The sequence below is a fragment of the Desmodus rotundus genome, chromosome 8, assembly GCF_022682495.2.
Source record: "Desmodus rotundus isolate HL8 chromosome 8, HLdesRot8A.1, whole genome shotgun sequence".
In the NCBI taxonomy this organism is placed as follows: domain Eukaryota; kingdom Metazoa; phylum Chordata; class Mammalia; order Chiroptera; family Phyllostomidae; genus Desmodus; species Desmodus rotundus.
The window spans coordinates 121459271-121478968 of record NC_071394.1 but is presented as its reverse complement, the minus strand read 5'-3'; the positions used below and the strand labels follow the sequence as shown (position 1 = coordinate 121478968).

Below are 19698 nucleotides of genomic sequence, written 5' to 3'. Positions count from 1 at the left end.
GCACCTTTATTCATAATTATAAAAAAAACTGGAAACAATGCAAACGTCTGTAAACAGGTAAGTCAACAATTGTGGTGCTTCCATACAATGGACAATAGCAACAAAAAGGAACGACTAACACACCAACATTAAGGGAATGAATCTCGAAACATCAAGCTAAGTAAGAAGCCTGACTCAAAGAGTACAGACTGTACTAGGTTATGTGATGTGAAAAAATGGGAAAAATTACGCTTAGATGATAGAAATCAGATTAGAATTGCCTGGGGAGGCAGTGGTTATTCCCCGGAAAGTTCCTGGAGTGTGGAAATGTGCTACATCTTCGTTGGGGTGCTGGTTACACCGGTGAATACATTTGCCAAAACTCATGGACTGCATATTCAAAATCTGTGCATTTTACTCTACGGAAACTAAAGTTCGGTTAAAAAAAAGAAGAAAAGCATACGGTCACCCAACCAGGGGTGGTGGTGGCTGGAAACAGGGGTCATGATATATATATATTTTTAATGAAGGAGTGTATTCCACCAGGTTGAAAACACGGGACTGGGGCTGGGGAGGAGGGATTCCAAATTCCAGAGACCTTCCCAAGTATCAGTTTTAAGGGGAGGAAAACTGGGAAGCGTTCTGTATTTTCCAAAGCGAAACAGGGTGCTGTGATACGCGTGGCGGAGAAGCGTCGGGCTCCAGGGTCTGCCGACCGAAGCCACCTTATTGCCCTCCCCCGGGGGCCCAGTCCACCCAGAGCTTTCCGCATTGGCCGCGGCCGCCACCGCCGCACAGCTCCACTCCCGACAGGCGGGCGCTCGCCTACGTCGCGCTGACGTCACGCGCGTGCTGACGTCGCCGACGGCCGCGGCCTCTGAAGCGGGCTGGGTGCCGGGGGGCGCCGAGTTTGACTAGTTTGGGGGCCGCCAGGCGTCTGGCGCTGCTCCCTCCGCCCGCCGCGCCCCGCTCGCCGCGCCTCGGCCGGACCCAGCGCGTCGCGCCCGTCCCCGCGGGGACCCACACTGGAGGTGGGGCGGCTCTCGGCGAAAGTTGGCCCCTCACGGGCAGGCGGGCGAGCGGGCGGCCGCGACCATGGAGCCCCGCAGCATGGAGTATTTCAGCGCCCAGGTGCAGCAAAAGGACGTCGGCAGCCGCTTGCAGGTCGGCCAGGAGATGCTGCTCTACCTCGGCGCCCCCGGCGCCGTCCCGGACTTGGAGGAGGACTTGGGCCGCCTGGGCAAGACGATCGACGCACTCACCGGCTGGGTGGGCTCGAGCAACTACCGGGTGAGCGGGGGCGGCGCGGCTGGGCCGGGCACGCCCTCCCCGGCCAGCCCTTTAATCCGGGCGTGCGGGGCGGCCTGGCGAGTCTCTGGTGTGCGCCTGGTTCCTCGGAACCACGCAGTAAGGGGGAGACCCCTGGACACGCGGGTCCTCCGGCGAGCCTGCCTCTCCGGGCCGGTGAAGGGGAGGTACTTCCCACCGCGACCAAGTTTTTTCCGCAGCTGTGAGCAGTGACAAACTCAGCGATTCCCTGACACGGTCCTGCTTTATTGGTATTAGGACACGGTGTTTAATCATTACTTTTTTAAAAACCAGTGATAAATTACGTACGTAGAGGGCACGAAGACTTTTTGCATCCCTATGTAAACACTACCTAGACCAAGACATAGGACATTAAAATACAACTTTTAAAGAGATATCAAGTAAATCCATCTTTAATAAGTGATTTTTATCCTTCATCTCCTGTTTCTTTCTTTTATAATTTTTGTGTCTGGGAGGTTGTGCTCTTCATCTCTAAGGCCCCTTTAGAGCTTAATCAGGTACTGTTAAATCTAATGAAAAGATGCTGACCCTAGGGCATTACTTAATTGCTTTTTACTTAATATCGACAGAGAGGGATTGAATGCTCTCTGTCATTTCGTTTTGACTCAGTTGAGGACTGACTCGGATTTGAAACCGTGTCCTGGCCGGTTAGCTGATGCAGAAAAATAAGTAAATGAATGAATGAATGAATGAATGAATGAATGAAGTACGGAAGGAATGAGTGTTTCTGATGAGCTGGTAGTAGGCAAGTAGTAGCCACGTTGGGAAGCCAGGCGAATGTTCTGTAATTAGCCTGTACTGCAGTGTTTAGCAGTTACTTTTCTTTCCAGTCTTCTGGTGGCAGTGTTGCTTTAACATGCTGGCCAAACCTGCCATGAGCGGAATGAAGTGAAGTGATTCTTCTTGGTAATGTATTGTGTAGCTTAGTGAATAGGCTGGACTTTGAAAACTGTCCTCATAGAGAAGAAATGCATACTCTAGAGTTATTAGGAAGATTTGATAGTGAAATTTATGTGAGTTTTGAAAAGGATTGACTTTTATAGGATTGTAGTATGAAAATTACCCCCTTGATGGTTCATTGCATACTATCTCATTTTTTTTTAAATGTGAAAAAAGTTACTAATAATATATCATTACTGTTTGGGGATTATTCTTATTTCTCTGGAAGAAGCAAGATAAATTTACTAACGGAAAGAAGGGCATATAAACACTAAGATAGTTGATTTTATGTTGCTGCATAGGCTGTTTCAGAAAGTCAGCTCTTTGGTCATGTTTGGGAACTCGAACTCAGTTCAAAGATGAGTCATGGTTGTCACAAGATAGTTTTCTTGCAGCAGGTAAAGGATACAGGAGATTCATATCCAAAGCTCTGCCTCTCCAAAGGGAGGCTTAGCCATTGCTTATAGACTCTTCTTTGCAGCTGCATTCATCCCTGTTGAGTTCCTGTCAAACTCAGCCTGTTTACAGCTGCATCTGTAAAATACTATGCTGCATTTTAACACTTAGCAAGAATCACATCTAGTAATAATATTTAGAACTGTCCTATCCAATAGTAGGGCTTACCCCCCCTTCTTAAGCACTGGCTATGGGCCATTTCACTCTTCAGATGTGTCATCAGTGAATGGCAGTTGAGCAGTCTCATCTCTTGGAACACTCTTGGCTTCTGTAATACCGCAGAATCCCAATTTTTCTTTAAGCCTCTGCTGTGTTTTCCTTTAACTGATCCTTAAGAGTTCGCATCCATCAGGCCAGTGCATCAGATTTGACCCGAATTCTCATCTTTTTATTACACATTCTCCCCACGCTCCTCAGTAGATACTATAGCTTGAGACAATGTCAGCAATCAGAAGAGAACTGCCATCCGTGCCTACAACCTTATCTACACACTTCCTTCTAGCTGTGCCCATATATTCTACTTTCTTCTCGGTTACAGTGAATGAATGGTCTTTGTTATACCGACCCCTCCACACGCATATTAGATCCTATGCCGTCTTGCCTCCTCAGAGCCCTTAATCCATCAGTTCTGCTCTCTCCCTCCTGAATCATTACTTCTCTCCTTTCTACGGAATGCTGTATGGAAGTTTTTCGGACATTGTTAGAGAGAAGACATTCTAATTGTTTTTTGCGGGGAGGGGGGAGGTTTATAAATTTAGTTACCAAACTAGATCATCATTTTTTACTCAAGATACAAGAAAATATTTAACTCTTGGAAAAAGTATATCAGAATTTTTTTGAACTACACACAGATAGTTGTACTTAAATTTTAAATTATGCTGAACAAAATAAAATTTTTCTTTGAATTTGCTAGCACCTCAGATTTGTGTCTTTGATAACTGTCATTGCTTCAGTGAATTTGAGTGACTGTACTATATCCCGGGTATTGTTCTCTATACTGATGATCCAGTAGTGAGCAAGACTAGCAAAACTCATTCATTCAGCCTCGATATTTATTGAGGACCTCCTTTCTAGACACTTCCGATGCAATAGAAACAGAAAGACAGAAGCCCTTGCCTTTATGGATTTAGATTTTAGTGGGGACAGTGTAAACAAGGTAAAGAACAAAGTCTGTATGTTAGATGGCGACATTGACTTTGGAGGAAAGCAGAGAAGGGAACAGGGAGTGTTGGGCGGGATGCAGGTGTTTGAATTGTAAATAGCTGGTCTCTGAAGACCTCAAGAGATGGTGATTTAAATGAGGTTGGAGAGTGAGATCCCTGCGGTGGTGGAAGTCCTATGAGAAAGAGGAAGGTGGATGGGTATACAAATAAGATAATTTCAGGTAACAAGTGCTTCTAAAAGTACGAGGGTGCAGTGAGACTATTTTGTGTAGGCAAGGAAGTGAGGTGAAATTTGACTATAGTTGTGAAAGAAGTGTAGGAGTGAAGAAAGATTCAGGCAGAGGAAACTGCAAATACAGAGGCCCTAGTTTCCTTGAACATGAAGAAGACCAGCATTGCTAGAGCTTAACAAGTGAGTGAGGTGTTACGAAAGATGAAGTTGGGGAGGCAGGTGGGAAGAGGCTTACGGGATTTTCTTCTAAATCATTGGAGAGGGGAATTTTTTGAGGAGTGTAGTCTCTGTAAAGGAGCAACAGAAGCAGCAGGGAAATGATGGTGGCTGAGGCTGGTATGGTCACATTGGCAGTGTGGAAGATTTGGGATACAAATTGGGGACAGAGCCAGCAGGACCTCACCTTGGAATGAGTGTGAGGGTTGAGAGAGGAATTAAGGATAATTGCTTTGCTTGGGCACCAATAGAGGGTGCTGTTTACTGAAATGAAGATTGAGAGAATAAGTTGGATGAAGTAAAATGTTTGGTTTGACTATGTTGTTAGATCTGAGAGGATTGTTTAACATCCAAGTTGAGATTTAAACAGGCAGTTGGGGTCAAGTTCAGTGGAGAGGTCAGACTTGAAGATGAAAAGTATGGAAACAGGTATATATAATATATTTGGCATTTAATTTTTGCTAAAGACAGTCCTGTGATTTCAGGAGTCCCCAAATTTTAAAAGGCATTTCATTATGACAGTAAAATGTCTTTATAAAATGCAATTAAATATCATCAGTATCACCATTTAAAGAGTCCTTAGTATCAAGCACTGTCTCAATGTGGTTTATTTGCATTACCTCATCTTACTCTTTAAGATGGCCTTAGAAAGTTGGTGCAATTATTTTTCTCATTTTGTAGAAAAGGTGTATTTTGCTTTAGGTCATAGACCTGGTAAATTGTTGGAGGAGTACTTGAACCTAGGGAGGTTAGGGTCTTCCTACTCTTTTTCCTTTTCCATCCTTTTGTAAACCTCTTCAGCATCCTATCACTTGTCAGCTCTGCTTTCAGTTTTTTACATCATATCTGCAACTATAACAGTAAGTTGATTATAAAAAGTGGAGAAAATAATAAATAGCATTTCTATTATAACTTTAGTGCTGGGCTAGGTAATGTGCTAGGATTTCAAGTCTTTTTTTTCAGAATCCTTTTGCCTTTTGAAGGATGATACTTTCCAGTGTCAGCATCACCATGATTGTATTTTTTATAAACCATTAATTTCTTAAAATATATCATTTTTTTAAATATGAGATTAATCAATTTAATTTCCTTCTCAAAATATATCAAATGTCAATATAAATTATATATTCTAAGTAATTATACATATCCAAACGTCACAGCCTTGACATTTTGAAGATAAAAAGTAATGATCTGTTTTTAAACTTTGAATGATTCTCTATAGTAAGTATTCTGATTTAGAGCAATACCTGAAAGCTGTCATTAACTTTCTACTGTGAATTACAATATTTTGAAACTTTTTCAATTACATACTTTATTAAATTTTTACACTTTAAAGCCATATTCTGGCATAAATTCTTTGGGATTATGGAAACTGTATATTTTGACAGAAGTTGTTCATCCTTTTTTATACACTTAGAATTCCACATCATTGTGCATTCCCTGATATGCAATGAAGCTGTTGGTCCAGCTATATGATTTCTTACAGTCTCCCTTTTTCTTAAAAAGATTTCATTTATTTTTAAAGAGAAGAGAAAGGAGGGAGAAAGAGAGGGAGTGAAACATTAATGTGTGGTTGCCTCTCACACGCCCCCTACTGAGGACCTGGCCTGCATCCCAGGCATGTGCCCTGACCAGGAATCAAACTGGTAACCTTTCAGTTTGCAGGAAAATGCCCAACCCACTGAGCTACACTAGTTAGGGCTTTGTTTTTTTAAATAAACATTTGTAACCATCTATACTTACTTGCAGTCCCTTTTTAAAATACATATATACATTTCCCCAACTTGCTTCTTTTACTTGACAATATATCTTGAAAGTCATTTTAGTACCAGAATTAGGATAGTCCTCATTTTCAAGTGTTATAGTACCTATAGTGTGTATATACCTTATTTATTGGTGAACTTCTGAATAATTTCCAGAAACTTATAATGTATAATCTATGCGTGTTTTTTCATAATTTGCTGATACATCTTAGAGATAGATTCCTAAGTGAAAGCTTAATAAATGTGCATGTTTTGCCTGCTGATTTGAGATACTGCTTTTATCTGTTAAATTTTTTGAGTGAGTCTATTTGTGAATTTTCAGTTATATTTTTAAACAACTCATTGATAGGATTCACCCATTTAAAGTGTGCAGGTCATTGATTTGGTCTTGGGGGTGAGGCTTCATCAGATACCCTGCTCTATCTCAGCTGGAGACCTTGAATCATCTGAGCCTAGGATGGTTTTCTGCTCCTCCCTCTGAGGAAGAGAGGCTTCTTTCCCCCTTTTTACTCAATTGTTTTGAGTTTTTAATCTGTGTTTTGGGGTGACAGTGTTTGTCTTTCCCTCAGTAGCTTCAACTTTTGTTTCTTTTAGGGCAAGGGTATGGGGAAGGTTTGCATCCTGCTTGCAGAGTTAGCTGCTCCCTTCCCATCTCCTGCCCTGTCTTCACTCTTAATTACAAATGTCCACTAGAAAGAGCCTGCAAGTGGGTGTGAGCTCTCCTTGTGTCTGTGACCACTAGGGTTTCTGTGCTTTAATGCTGGCCCACACTCAGCTATTACCAGTGACTTAAATGTAGCTGAATTCGTCTTACCCACTTGTATAGCGCTTCATTTTTTTCTGTCTTCTGCCACATGTGACCTACTGCTTGTGTCCCATCTCTCCTTGGGGGTATGTCTTTCCTCTGATTTCAGGCTAGTTGATTATTCTGTAGCCTAAGCTTTCTAATGGATTAAAAAATAGTAACGGTTTTATGGATTATTTGGCTTTCTCTTGTTATAGTGGAAGTGATGTTTTTTCCAGTTTCTTCTTCCTAGACAGAAGCTGGAATTTCTCTGTATTTAAAGATCCCTTTTAATTCTTAACTGTATTTATGTTGGAAGCATTTCAGCATTATGGGAAAGCTGTAGGTGAACTGTGTACCCTTCACCTAACTTACCAATTATTAACATTTTGCTTAATATGTTTTATCACTATCTTCCTGCATATTTACACATTATTATTATAATTATTGAACCATTTGAGAGTAGGGTACCCTAACCTCACGACTATTCACTCCTGAAAACTTCAGTCTTTTTATAATTTTAAAAATTTGATATTATATGAATGTCTTTGTATGTCAGCAATTATAAACTGATATTAACGTATGTATAGGTAATTTATATTAAAATTTTTTTTTCATTCTCTAGGTATCATTAATGGGATTGGAAATTTTAAGTGCCTTTGTGGACAGATTATCAACACGATTTAAGTCCTATGTAGCAATGGGTAAGTTAACTTGTTCATTTAAAAATTATGGCAGCCCTGACCAGTGTGTCTCAGTTGGTTGGACGCTATCCCTCAAAGCGAAAGATCTTTGGTTTGTTTTCTGGTCAGGGCACACGCTGGCATTGTGGATTCAGTCCCTGGCTGGGGCACATACCAGAAGCGACTGATCAGTGTTTCTCGCTCACATCGATATTTCCCTCCCTGCCTCTCATTTCTCTCTCACATCAATATTTCTCTCCCTTTCCCTTCCCTTCTCTGAAAATAAATAAATAAAATCTTTAAAAATTTTTAAAAAGTAAAGATTACTGTAGTGCTGGCTAGTGTGGCTCAGTTGGTTGGAGCATTGTCCTGTAAACCAAAAGGTCACAGGTTTGATTCCAGATCAGGGCACATGCCTAGGTTGTGAGTTCGGTTGCTGGTTGGGGCAGGTGCAAGAGGCAGCCAGTATTTCTGTCTCACATCAGTATTTCTCCATGTCTCACCCTCCTTTCCCCTCTCTCTAAAGTCCGTAGGTATGTTCTCAGGTGAGGGTAAAAATAAATAAGTAAAATTATTGTAGATTTTGACATACAGATTTTTCTCATAGTTTTTGTCTAATAGCACTAGTTCTCTATAAACTCAAAAATGTAATTTTGTACAACATGGAGATCTGTTGCTTAGCATTATAATTTACCCAGTCATAAAATATTTTAAGCATATTCAAATAGATAATTATACTTCCTCAAGACAAAGAAAGAGAAGCAAGAAACTTACTAAATATAGTGCTAATAAATTTTTACTTTTTATTTTCAAAAATTTTGCTATATTTTTACTCTTTTGGTAACATATTAAAATGTATAATATAATCTACAGCACCACTTTTCAAACTATCTGTTGTGAAGGACTAGTTTCTTCATTGCTTGTCTGTTGTAGACCAATATTTTGTAAAATGCAATAAAAATAAGTTACAGTGAAATGAAAAAAATAGAAGACCCAATTTTTTTATTATTAGATTTAACAAACATAAAATTACTTTGGTCAGATTGTTCAAAAACTGTGTTATATAAACACTCTCAATTTTTCTTACCACAAATAGTTTGTACACTGCTCCTGGGCTCCCAGCCATACTTGGAGCCGCATTTACAGCGTGTTTGTAAAGAAGGGCATTATACCAGTACAGTGCTCTTCTTTGTATAGTAGTTAGGATTACAGAGCTGTCTCTGACCTATTTTCTAAACCTGAGTGACCTTCCTGTGCCTTTGGAGTGTTATCGTGAGTGGATTTGGTTCCTTGTTATATAGAAACACCTAAGGGTAACCTCAGATGTTTGTTAATTTCTTTCATGGATTAAGTTAATGTTTCATAATGTATCATCACACTTTCGAATTATCTTTGGTCAGTTTTTTTTCTTCATATTTTTGTATGCCACCAAATTTGCCAATTTCCACTTTTTTATAAAGATTTTATTTATTTAGTTTTAGAGAGAGGGGAAGGGAGGAAGAAAGAGAGGGAGAGAAACATCAATGTGTGGTTGCCTCTCACACACCTCCCACCAGGGATCTGGCCCGCAACCCAGGCATCTGCCCCAACTGGGAATCAAACTGGCAACCCTTTGGTTCAAAGCCCGTGCTCAACCTACTGAGCTACACCAGCCAGGGCCCAATTTCCACTTTTATTTTTATTGTCTGGCTATCCTTTCAGCAGAAACATCTTAGCTCCCCTGACATCATCATCATCACTATTATTATTATTATTATTAACAACTTGAGATAGACATCAGTTTGTTGTTGCTCCACCCATTTATGCATTCTTTGGTTGTGCCCTGACCAGGGATTGAACCCACAGTCATTGGGGCGATGCTCCAACCAACTGAGCTACTTGGCCGGGGTTTTTTTTTTTAAATCCTCACCGGAGGACATGCTTATTGATTTTAAGAGAGGGAGAAGAGGGAGAGAACCATCCATGTGAGATAGAAACATCAATTGGTTGCCTCTTGGATGTGCCCAGACTGGGGACTGAATCTGCAACCTAGGCATGTACCCTGACCAGGCATTGAACCTGCGACCTTTCGGGTTACCCGATGACGCTCCAACCAAGTGAGCCACACCAGCCAGGGCTACTATTCCTTTTTAAATTAATACCTGGTTTCAATTCATTCTTTGTTGAATATCTTCTGAAAAGAGGATTTTTTTACTATGTCAGTGTCCTGCTTAAAATCCTATCATAGGTATTTAAAACTTTGCTCTATGAACGTGTTTTATGTGTGTATTTTCTTAAAACATTTTGAATCAGTGTTTAACATTAGCAAGTTTTACTTAAAAATTCTTATTTATGGCTTGTCTTGAAAAATTGGTCAATATGGCAACCCTGACCTTCCACTCCCACGTGGAATTATTGACTGAAGCTGTATTTAACTTCCCTTTTGTCTGGATCATGAGCTTTTCATTTCATAAGTCTCCCCCATTTCCCCTTGTCTCCTCATAACTGAGAATGTCAGTTACAATATAGCGAGTTTGGAATATTGCAGTTCTTAGACCTGGTTCATTTTCAGCACTTCCCATACCTCCCTGATTGTAGGTGTTTATGTTTGTGACCCCTGTTCTGGAGTAGCTCCCTATTATTAGTTGTTATAGGCAGTATTTAGACTTGAGAGTAATTCTGGGTATTACATATGTCACTTATTTTTCAGATGTAAGGAGGGCCAGATGGGGTTGAACGTACTGACTGCTCACAGTGAGGCTGTGGGAATATTGGGACCAGAATCCTAGTTTCTTGCCTCCCGGGACTGTTCTGCTTTCAGAATTTACTTCCTTTTGCTCTCTTTGGTGTTCCAGTTCTCTCAGCGTATGTGTCCCTTCTCCATTTCAGTAGCATTATTTATTTGTGATCTTCAGCAAATACTCTTCTCCATTCTAGCTAATCAGAAACTTGCTCAGTCATGTTAGCTCTGGCTTAACTTGCTTACACCCTACTGTGTTCTTTATTTTTGAAATCCTATCCTCTTCTCCATGGTCCTTTCTTTTTCTTTTAAAGATTTACTTTAGGTAATATCTGGGAGCTTTACAGAATAACCGTACCCTACACTGAATTTTTCTTTACTCCATGATTCTTTTTAAAAAAATTTTGTAAAGCCTCACCTGAGGGTCCATTTGTTGATTTTAGAGGGAGAGTAAGGGACGGGGAGAGATGATTGGTTGCCTCCAATACACAGCCTGACCAAGGATCGAACCCACAACCTAGGTTTGTGCCCTGACTGGTCGGCAACCTTTTGGTGTAGGGAAGGATGCTCCAACCACCTGAGCCAACCAGTGGGCAGAGCTCCTTTCCTTCTTTAACCTAGGACTTAGCCTCCATTGCCTCAGAGAAAGTAAGGCTATAGCTGTAATGTCAAAGAAAAACAAAAGACATTAATTTCTTTGCTTTCAATCATGCAGGGTGATTGGGGATAGTAGGTGATATGTTAGAGTGCTTGCTCAGTGCCCTTCATTCTCTGAGTTGTCGAACTGTATTTTAATTTTCAGGAATCTTCTGAAGTGAGTACTGCTGCAAATGTTTATGGGTTAAGGAAATAAAGACAAAAAGATTAAATAATGTGTCATAGATCTCACTAAGTGGTAGTGGTAATGTAAAGGATTACAGAAAGATAATTTCAACTGTAAGATATTTTTGCCCTATGAGCTGACTTTAGAACCTGTGCCCTCTGAATTCTAGCCCCCCTCTCCAGTTCTCTCTACCCTTACCCATAATAGATGTTATCTCTCTGTGTTGCTCTGTTGATTTATAGTTACAAAACCTTTTTTCATGAAAATTTCAAAAATGAACTCTAGCCTTCCTTTCCTCCCTCCTTTTATGGAATAGTGCCGCAATGTTGGGCCTAGTAGAGAAAGACCTCAATTCCAGTATACTAGGCTTTTTGTTTTTGTCAGTGAAGTGTAGTATGTAACACGTACAGAAGGGTGTATACCGAACATATACCATTTGAAGAGTAATTGTAAGACCAGTACCTGCCTTGGCCCAGGTCTAGAAACTAAAATTCTACCAGTCCCCTAGATGTGCCCTCTCTGCATTTCCTGATGATACGTCCCTCCCTCCTCCGGAGGCAGCCATAGTCATGACCTTTGGGATAATCATGCTCTTTGCTGATCTGTAGACCTTGATATCTGCACATATCCCTAAATGGAATAAGCGTTAGTTTTGCCTGTTTTTTGAGCATTATTATTATAAGTGGATGTCATACTGTATGTATTCTTTTGGAAGTTCCTTCTCAGTTATTTTTGATTAGACTCATGAATAAAGAAGTGAACAATTGGCTTACCTCGTAACTTTTCATTTATGGAAACAATTGCCGTTTATACTATTGTAAAATACAGTTTATAATTTAGATGAATTTTAAATATTTATTCTTTTTTCTCATTCTCTAGTTATTGTAGCTTTAATAGACAGAATGGGAGATGCCAAAGACAAGGTTCGTGATGAAGCTCAGAATCTGATACTGAAGTTAATGGATCAAGCAGCACCGCCCATGGTAGGCCTACATTTTAAAATTTCGATTTTGCTAATTAATGATGAAATATCAGTAGGACAGATGGTAATCATAGCAAGTCAGTCCTCAGGGGAAATGAAAGCTGAAATTTGAAACAAGGAATTGTGGCTAACGGTTTAAAGAGGTTGAAATTTAAGATAAAATGTCTAGGGTCATCAAGGAACATGTATAAAGGATAAAGCCAATGGGGAGAAGGATTGAGGGTGGGGGTTCAGGGCCAGATGCGGGGGGTGGGGGGAGTAGAGGCGAGAAAATGGAGATAACTGTACTTGAACAACAATAAAAAAAATCTATTTAACTTTTTGCCTTTTTGCTTTTCTTTTTCTTATTTTCTACTCTTTAATGTATTTTTAAAAAGCTAACTCAGATTTTAGTGATTTGACAATGTACTGAGAATATTATTTTTAGGATTTTATGGTTTTCTTTACCTGCATTATTATAAAATGTTCAGTGCAAAAGCTTGTTTTGAGAAATACTGAACATTATATTAATTTCTGCAACTCTTACAGAGACAGGAAAATTTTTTTATTTTAACAGGTAGTTACTAATTGTAAAAGGTGTATAGTCAATGACAGTGATCTGTATTTTATAAGTACAGTAGAAAAAAATTGCCCTTATGTGGAGGTGTTTTGAAAGGAGCAGAAATAAGTTGACATGTATACACAGATTTAAAGAGTATCATGGGTATCCACCATGTTCAGTGGAATAATATTACAATTTGAAATATATATATTGAATTATTTAAAATATAGGTTAAAAATTATGATATTACATGATTTATAAAAACCCAAAGGATATTGCATTGCAAAAGTGAACTATTTTCTCAGATTTAACCAAAGTCCTTGTTAATGGTGTGGTGGATATCCTTCCACACTTGTTTAGTGGTTCAAATTTCAACTTGTTTTTGACATGCTGTTATTACAAACAGTACTATAAGGGACATCCTTGTACATGTATCTTTGGACATAAATGTAAGTATAGAGTTCCAGAGAAGGTGTTGCTGAGTCATTTTCTTTAAATCTTCACCTGAGGATATGTTTATTGATTTGAGAGACAGAGAGAGAGAGAGAAAGACAGAGAATGATGTGAGATATATCAATCAGTTGCCTCCCGTACTGGCCCTGACCGGGGATTGAACCCACAACCTAGGTGTGTGCCCTGATCTGGAATTGAACCTGTGACCTTTTGTTGTACGGGATGACGCTCCAACCAACTGAGCCACCTGGCCAGGGCTGAGTCAGGTTTGTTTGTTTGTTTTTAAACTTCCAAGTTATCTTCCAGAAAGTTTCACACACACACACACACACACACACAGAGAGAGAGAGAGAGAGAGAGAGATTAGTAGAACCGAATACAGAGCTCAAAAAGAATAGATGCCAGGAAAAGGGGTGTGTATGTGTGTGCATACATGAATTTAGTAAATGGTAAGGGTGGTGTTTCTAAATGTGGAGAAAGAATTGATTGGGACAATTGACCAAATAGTTGGAAAAATAAAGCTGGATTCCGCCTTATATCAAAACCATGTAATTGTTTTGGATTATTTGTATGGGTTTATTTATGCTTTTTCTGAAAGAAAATTACAGTGGGTAGCAATAAAATGAGTTGCCTGAATATGTTTCTGTATTTGGATCCAATCTTAAAAGGAGAAAAGCCTGAATCATAAAATGTTGAAACAGCCTGTTCCATGTGATAGTCTATAGTAGTTGCCAGGCAACATTGGACCTTTTAAAATGCTTACTGGACTACTAGGCTTATAATGGTAGCATTGTTGTTGAAGATTTCTAAAGCTTAGAGCACATTCCATGTCCTTGGCAATTCTAAGGTTTTTAGGTGTTGGACATAGTTTTTCTGAGAATAATACTAAAATGAAAGATATAAAATAAAAACTAAAAATGTAAGATATTAAAAATTGTACGAGAGTACAATTTGCACATCAGTGCAAATTTGTCTTAGAAAACTTGTAGGTAAGTCAACAGTCCAATGGAAAAACTCATTTACCAATAAGGTTGGTAGTAAGGTTGAGAATAGATAAAAGATTATATCATGAGTAATTTAATTTTTGTTATACATGTTTACTTTTCTTTCAAATAGCACATTTGGGAACAGTTGGCTTCTGGTTTTAAGCACAAGAATTCTCGATCTCGAGAAGGCGTATGTCTGTGTCTTATTGAAACCTTAAACATGTAAGTTTTATGATTCCTGAAAACAGCTGCCTATGTTTTTCGTTTTTTCTCAAAAAAGCAGTGTGCACTTCACAAAGCTCAAGGAAAGCTATGGAAATAAATTTTAAATAGTTATTAACTGCTCTCTGGTATAAGAGTTTTTATTTTATTTGATACCTTTATTGTTTTGTGTACATACTGTTCTCTTTCATGTTGTTAATTTAAAATTATTAGTTATGAGAAGTGTTTTTTCTTTAGTTATGTGAATAGTTGCTACCCAAAGTAGATGTTCATATAGCAAATATGTTGATATAACTTAGGATCTACTTCTGTTTTGGACCCAGTTTAGAACTGTTTTTAACTCAGTGGTATTTCAGATATTGTAGCTATTTCCCCACCTAGGCTTTCTAGAACAGTGGGGGTGGCTATGAAAATCATAGACTGAACAGGACTCTCCCAGGGAACTAGACAGTGAACCTGGTGGCTGTATGCAGAGCTCTGATAGCATAGATGCCACAGGGCTCAGAACTCCAATCTGAAAAAATTGTAAATTGGAACTTTTGTTCTCTTTCTGGATTATTTTTTCAAGTTCTGTGTAGCAAGATAGTAATATATAATAGCTTTCAACTTTTCCTGTAATGTTACTTCCTTTTCTCTAACTATACTTTCATTTATTTTCTTTTATTCCTCTGTGGTCCTTTCTGCCATCTAGAGCTTGTAAGTGCATTCAGTCTGCACAACTTTTGTGGTTTTTGGCTCTTCTATCATTTGCTTTCAACCCATGACCTCATCAAAAATTAATAAGCATAAATAAAGATTTTATTGGAATGCAAATTTGAGACCTAGAGTCTAAAAAAATCACTATTTTAAAGCAAAAGCTCAAATTTTCTTGAGTGATTGAGAGGTTGCCAGGTTTAAGAGTGCCATTGGTTGAACATGTTGCTCTGTTGGATCTTGTATTGACAGTTTTCATTGTCAGTTGTGACTACTCCGGTTTGCATATTTAACATTGTTTAGAATTAGTTTTTGCTCATGTCTCATATCCTTCCTGTTTTAATGATGTGTGCCTGTGCTCTCTACCATGTTTGTCTTATTCATACAGACAAGAAGAAAGTATAATGATGTTTTGTTTACCATTTGATTAAAACTAAATTCTCTCTCTTTTTTTTTTTTTTCCAAATTATATTCAGTTTTGGAGCTCAACCATTAGTCCTCAGCAAGTTGGTACCGCATTTGTGTGTGCTCTTTGGAGATTCCAGCAGTCAGGTAAAATTTCGTTTACATTCAAGCGGTGACTTAATTTTTTGGCTGCACCATCTTTGCCAATGCTCTTATTTCATTTTAAAAAGAAAAAGAATGAAGAGGGTGGAAAGGGGTAGAGAAATTAAATTTCACCTCATTTTTTCCTTTAAAATCCACCAAAGTTAGTTTTTAGGAACACACTATATATTCACTTAAGTTGCTTAGGTTTGTTTGTTGTTTAGCTAGAATTAAGGATAGATGGGACTTAAAGCATAGTTCTTGAGTTTGAAACTTAAGTAACAAATAAATCTGCTTCCCTTCTGTAGTCCAAAGTATTCATTGTGAGAACAAGTTGTCAGCTTTCTGTCTTTATTTTTGAATGGTTGCATAACAACTTTTTTGCAACAGTCATAACCCTATTTAACAAAGGGAATTTGTGCCAATGGTATATCACTTGCTAGAAATTTCTTTACCTAAGCTGCATATACTATAGGTATAATACAGAGGTGTATTCCGGGTCTTGTCCCTTCTGGTAGAATTGAATCTTGGTTATAATCATTTTGGCACAGCTTACGCATTTGGAATAACCCTGGATAAGGTGTCCCCTGCCTTTAGGCCCTAGCTAGCTCTGCCTCTGGAGGTCTGTGAAGAGTTCTGTCTCTTCATTTGCTCTTTGACAGTGAACTCTGCGACGGAACTAGAGCTGCCTTCCAAATTCCTGTCTTTAGACCACATTTTTTCCCTTTCAATTGTAGTAAAATATACACAACATAAAATTTACCATTTCAGCCATTTTTAAGTGTCCAGTTAGTTCAGTGGCATTGAGCACACCCACATTGTTGTGCAGCCATCACCACCATCCATCTGCAGAGCTCTTTCATTTTACTAAATAGAAACTGTCTTCCCATTAAACGGTAACTTCCCATTCCCTCCCAGCCCTCCATTCCTGACACCCACATTGTACTTCCTCTCTGTATGAATTTTACTACTCTAACTGCTTCATAGAAGTAGAACCACACAATATTCTTTTGTATCTAGCGTATTCCAGTTAATATAATGTCTTCAAGATTCATCCATGTCATAGCATGCGTCAGAATTTCCTTTCCTTTTTTTGTTAAAGATTGTATTTATTTATTTTAGAGGGAGGGAGCAAGAGAGGGAGAGAAACATCAGTGCTTGAGAGAAATACCTATTGGTTGCCTCTTGTATGCCCCTAACCTGGAACCTGGCCTGCAACCCAGGCAGGTGCCCTGACGAGGAATTGAACTGGTGACCTTTTGTTTGCAGGATGATACCCAACCCACTGAGCTGCATCAGTCAGGACTTTCCTTTTTAAGACTGAATAATATTCCATTGCATGTGTATACCAGGTTTTTTTTATTCGTCCATTTATGCTTGGACATTTGGGTTATTTCCACTTTTTGCCTGTTTTGAATGATGATACTGTGGGCATTGATGTATAAATATCTGTTTGAGCTCAAGTCACATTTTTTGTATATATATTTTATTGATTATGCCATTACAGTTGTCCCATTTTCCCCCCTTCGCTCCCCTCTGCCCTGCACACTCCCTCCCACCCACATTCCCCGCCCTTTAGTTCATGTCCATGGGTCATACATATAAGTTCTTGGCTTCTACATTTTCTTATACTATTCTTAACCTCCCCCTGTCTATTTTCTACCTACTATTTATGCTACTTATTCTCTGTACCTTTTCCCCCCTCTCTCCCCCTCCCACTCCCCTGTTGATAAACCTCCGTGTGATCTCCATTTCTGTGGTTCTGTTCCTGTTCCAATTGTTTGCTTAGTTTGCTTTTGTTTTTGTTTTAGATGTGGTTGTTAATAACGGTGGGTTTGCTGTCATTTTACTGTTCATATTTTTTACCTTCTTTTTCTTAGGTAAATCCCTTTAACGTTTCATATAATAAGGGCTTGGTGATGATGAACTCCTTGAACTTGACCTTATCTGAGAAGCACTTTATCTTCCCTTCCATTCTAAATGATAGCTTTGCTGGATACAGTAATCTTGGATGTAGGTCCTTGCCTTTCATGACTTGGAATACGTCTTGCCAGTCCCTTCTTGCCTGTAAGGTCTCTTTTGAGAAATCAGATGACAGTCTTATGGCAACTCCTTTGTAGGTAACTGTCTCCTTTTCTCTTGCTGCTTCTAAGATTCTCTTCTTCTGTTTAATCTTGGGTAATGTAATTATGATGTACCTTGGTGTGTTCCTCCTTAGGTCCAGCTTCTTTGGGACTCTCTGAGCTTCCTGGACTTCCTGGAAGTCTATTTCCTTTGCCAGATTAGGGAAGTTCTCCTTCATTATTTGTTCAAATAAGTTTTCAATTTTTTGTTCTTCCTCTTTTCCTTCTGGCACCCCTATAATTCAGATATTGGAACGTTTCAAGATGTCCTGGAGGTTCCTAAGCCTCTCCTCATTTTTCCGAATTCTTGTTTCTTCATTCTTTTCTGGTTGGATGGTTCTTCCTTTGGGTCCACACTGTTGATTTGAGTTCCAGTTTCCTTCCCATCACTATTGGTTCCCTGTACATTTTCCTTTATTTCACTTAGCATAGCCTTCATTTTTTCATCTAATTTGTGACCAAATTCAACCAATTCTGTGAGCATCCTGATTACCAGTGTTTTGAACTGTGCATCTGATAGGTTGGCTATCTCTTCATCGCTTAATTGTATTTTTTCTGGAGCTTTGATCTGCTCTTTCATTTGGGCCATTTTCTTTTTGTCTTGGTGTGCCTGTTACATAAAGGGGCAGAGCCTTAGGTGTTCACCAGGGTGGGCTAATGCTGGTCGCTGTGCTGTGATGCTGTATGTGGGGGAGGGGTCCAAGAGGGAACAATGGTGCTTGCTCCACTCTCTGCCAGATTTCAGTCACTTCCCCCACTACCCACAATCAAATTGGGCCCCTCTGGTGCAGATTCCCGAGTGGGTGGACCTGTGCACACTCTAGGCCCCTGTGGGTCTCTCCAACGAACTCTCATGTGAGGCTGGGAGTTTCTCCTGCTGCCTCAATCCCCACAGGTATTTTCAGTCAGTGGTTTGAGGCTTTATTTCCACTCGCTGGAGCCCTGGGGTGCGAGGTCTGTCACTGGGTCCACCAGCTTCTGCCCTCGCTGCTGGCTGCAGCCTTGCCTCGAATCCTCTCCGCCCTGGCTGCCTGTCTCCACCCCTCCTACTAGTCTGGATGAATGTGTCTTCTTTAACTCCCTAGTTGTCAGACTTCCATACAGTTTGATTTTCTGTCAGTTCTGGTTGTTTTTTGTTTTTAAATTGTTGTTGTCCTTCTTTTGGTTGTATGAGGAGGCACAGAGTGTCTACCTATGCCTCCATCGTGGCCAGAAGTCTCAGGTCACATTCTTGAAAGGCAGTATTGTGCCAGGAAAATAACTAACTGTGATCATAGTTTGTATTCATACAATTATTGGCAGTTCTTTGTACAGTCTTATTACAAAAAGAAGACTTTTTAAAAGCCATGTTAGTAACTTTTATTTACATGCTTCTTAGGTTTTTGTAAAACCTTTTACACAGTTTCTTGGGGGTTTCTCTTGGTTTTTGTTAATGACCTGCCATAATCTCTTAAGGGTTGAGAGTCATTTAAACCAACTTTGAGCTTCAAGTTTGTCTACTAGTGTAATGTTACCTTGAGGTGACGTATCTTATCGCATCTCATGTATTTTTTTTTTAAAGTTCTGCATTCTTTGGCAGGTGAGAGATGCTGCAATATTGGCCATAGTGGAGATTTATAGACATGTGGGAGAGAAAGTAAGGGTGGACCTTTCTAAGAGAGGAATTCCCCCTGCTAGGTAAGTCTTACTAAATTTGTTTTTGTTTTTTGCCACTGGTTTTAAGTTTTAATTTCATATGTTTATTTGGCATGGGTTCCGTTTTCTGAAATGTTTTAAAATTCCAAAGATATGAAAGGATATATAGATTATTACTGTTTAAAAAGTTCTTAAGATCCTGTAATTTTTTTTGGACATTGTTTCATTATATACTCATATATTATTTATGTATTTTTACTATGTAATTAAGTACTATTATTAGGTAACTATCTTTTGATACCAGGTAGTATGGTCATAATTTAGAAGATGTTTGAGCAAGAATTTAGTAAAAATATTAATCCATTCATTAAGTAGTTATTTTTTGAGCACCTGCAGTTGAACGGCACTATACGAGATGCTGGCTAACAGAA

At 39.2% G+C, this 19698-nt stretch overlaps 1 protein-coding gene across 33 annotated transcripts in view; it reads left to right on the top strand.

Moving 5' to 3' along the window:
- Positions 1–822: 822 nt before the first annotated feature.
- Positions 823–19698, top strand: part of CLASP2 (cytoplasmic linker associated protein 2) — a 146813-nt gene continuing 127937 nt past the window's right edge. For 23 of the 33 annotated variants that reach the window (XM_053929956.2, XM_053929961.2, XM_053929952.2 and 20 more), the window contains exons 1-6: positions 846–1269; positions 7487–7565; positions 11966–12069; positions 14179–14270; positions 15440–15515; positions 19212–19309. In XM_053929956.2, the coding sequence (XP_053785931.1) occupies positions 1075–1269; positions 7487–7565; positions 11966–12069; positions 14179–14270; positions 15440–15515; positions 19212–19309 (644 nt within the window). In that variant the 5' untranslated portion in view covers positions 846–1074. Of the gene's footprint in view, positions 1270–7486; positions 7566–11965; positions 12070–14178; positions 14271–15439; positions 15516–19211; positions 19310–19698 lie in introns of all 33 variants that reach the window. The other 10 variants (XM_053929968.2, XM_053929963.2, XM_053929965.2 and 7 more) reach the window with 1 other exon arrangement.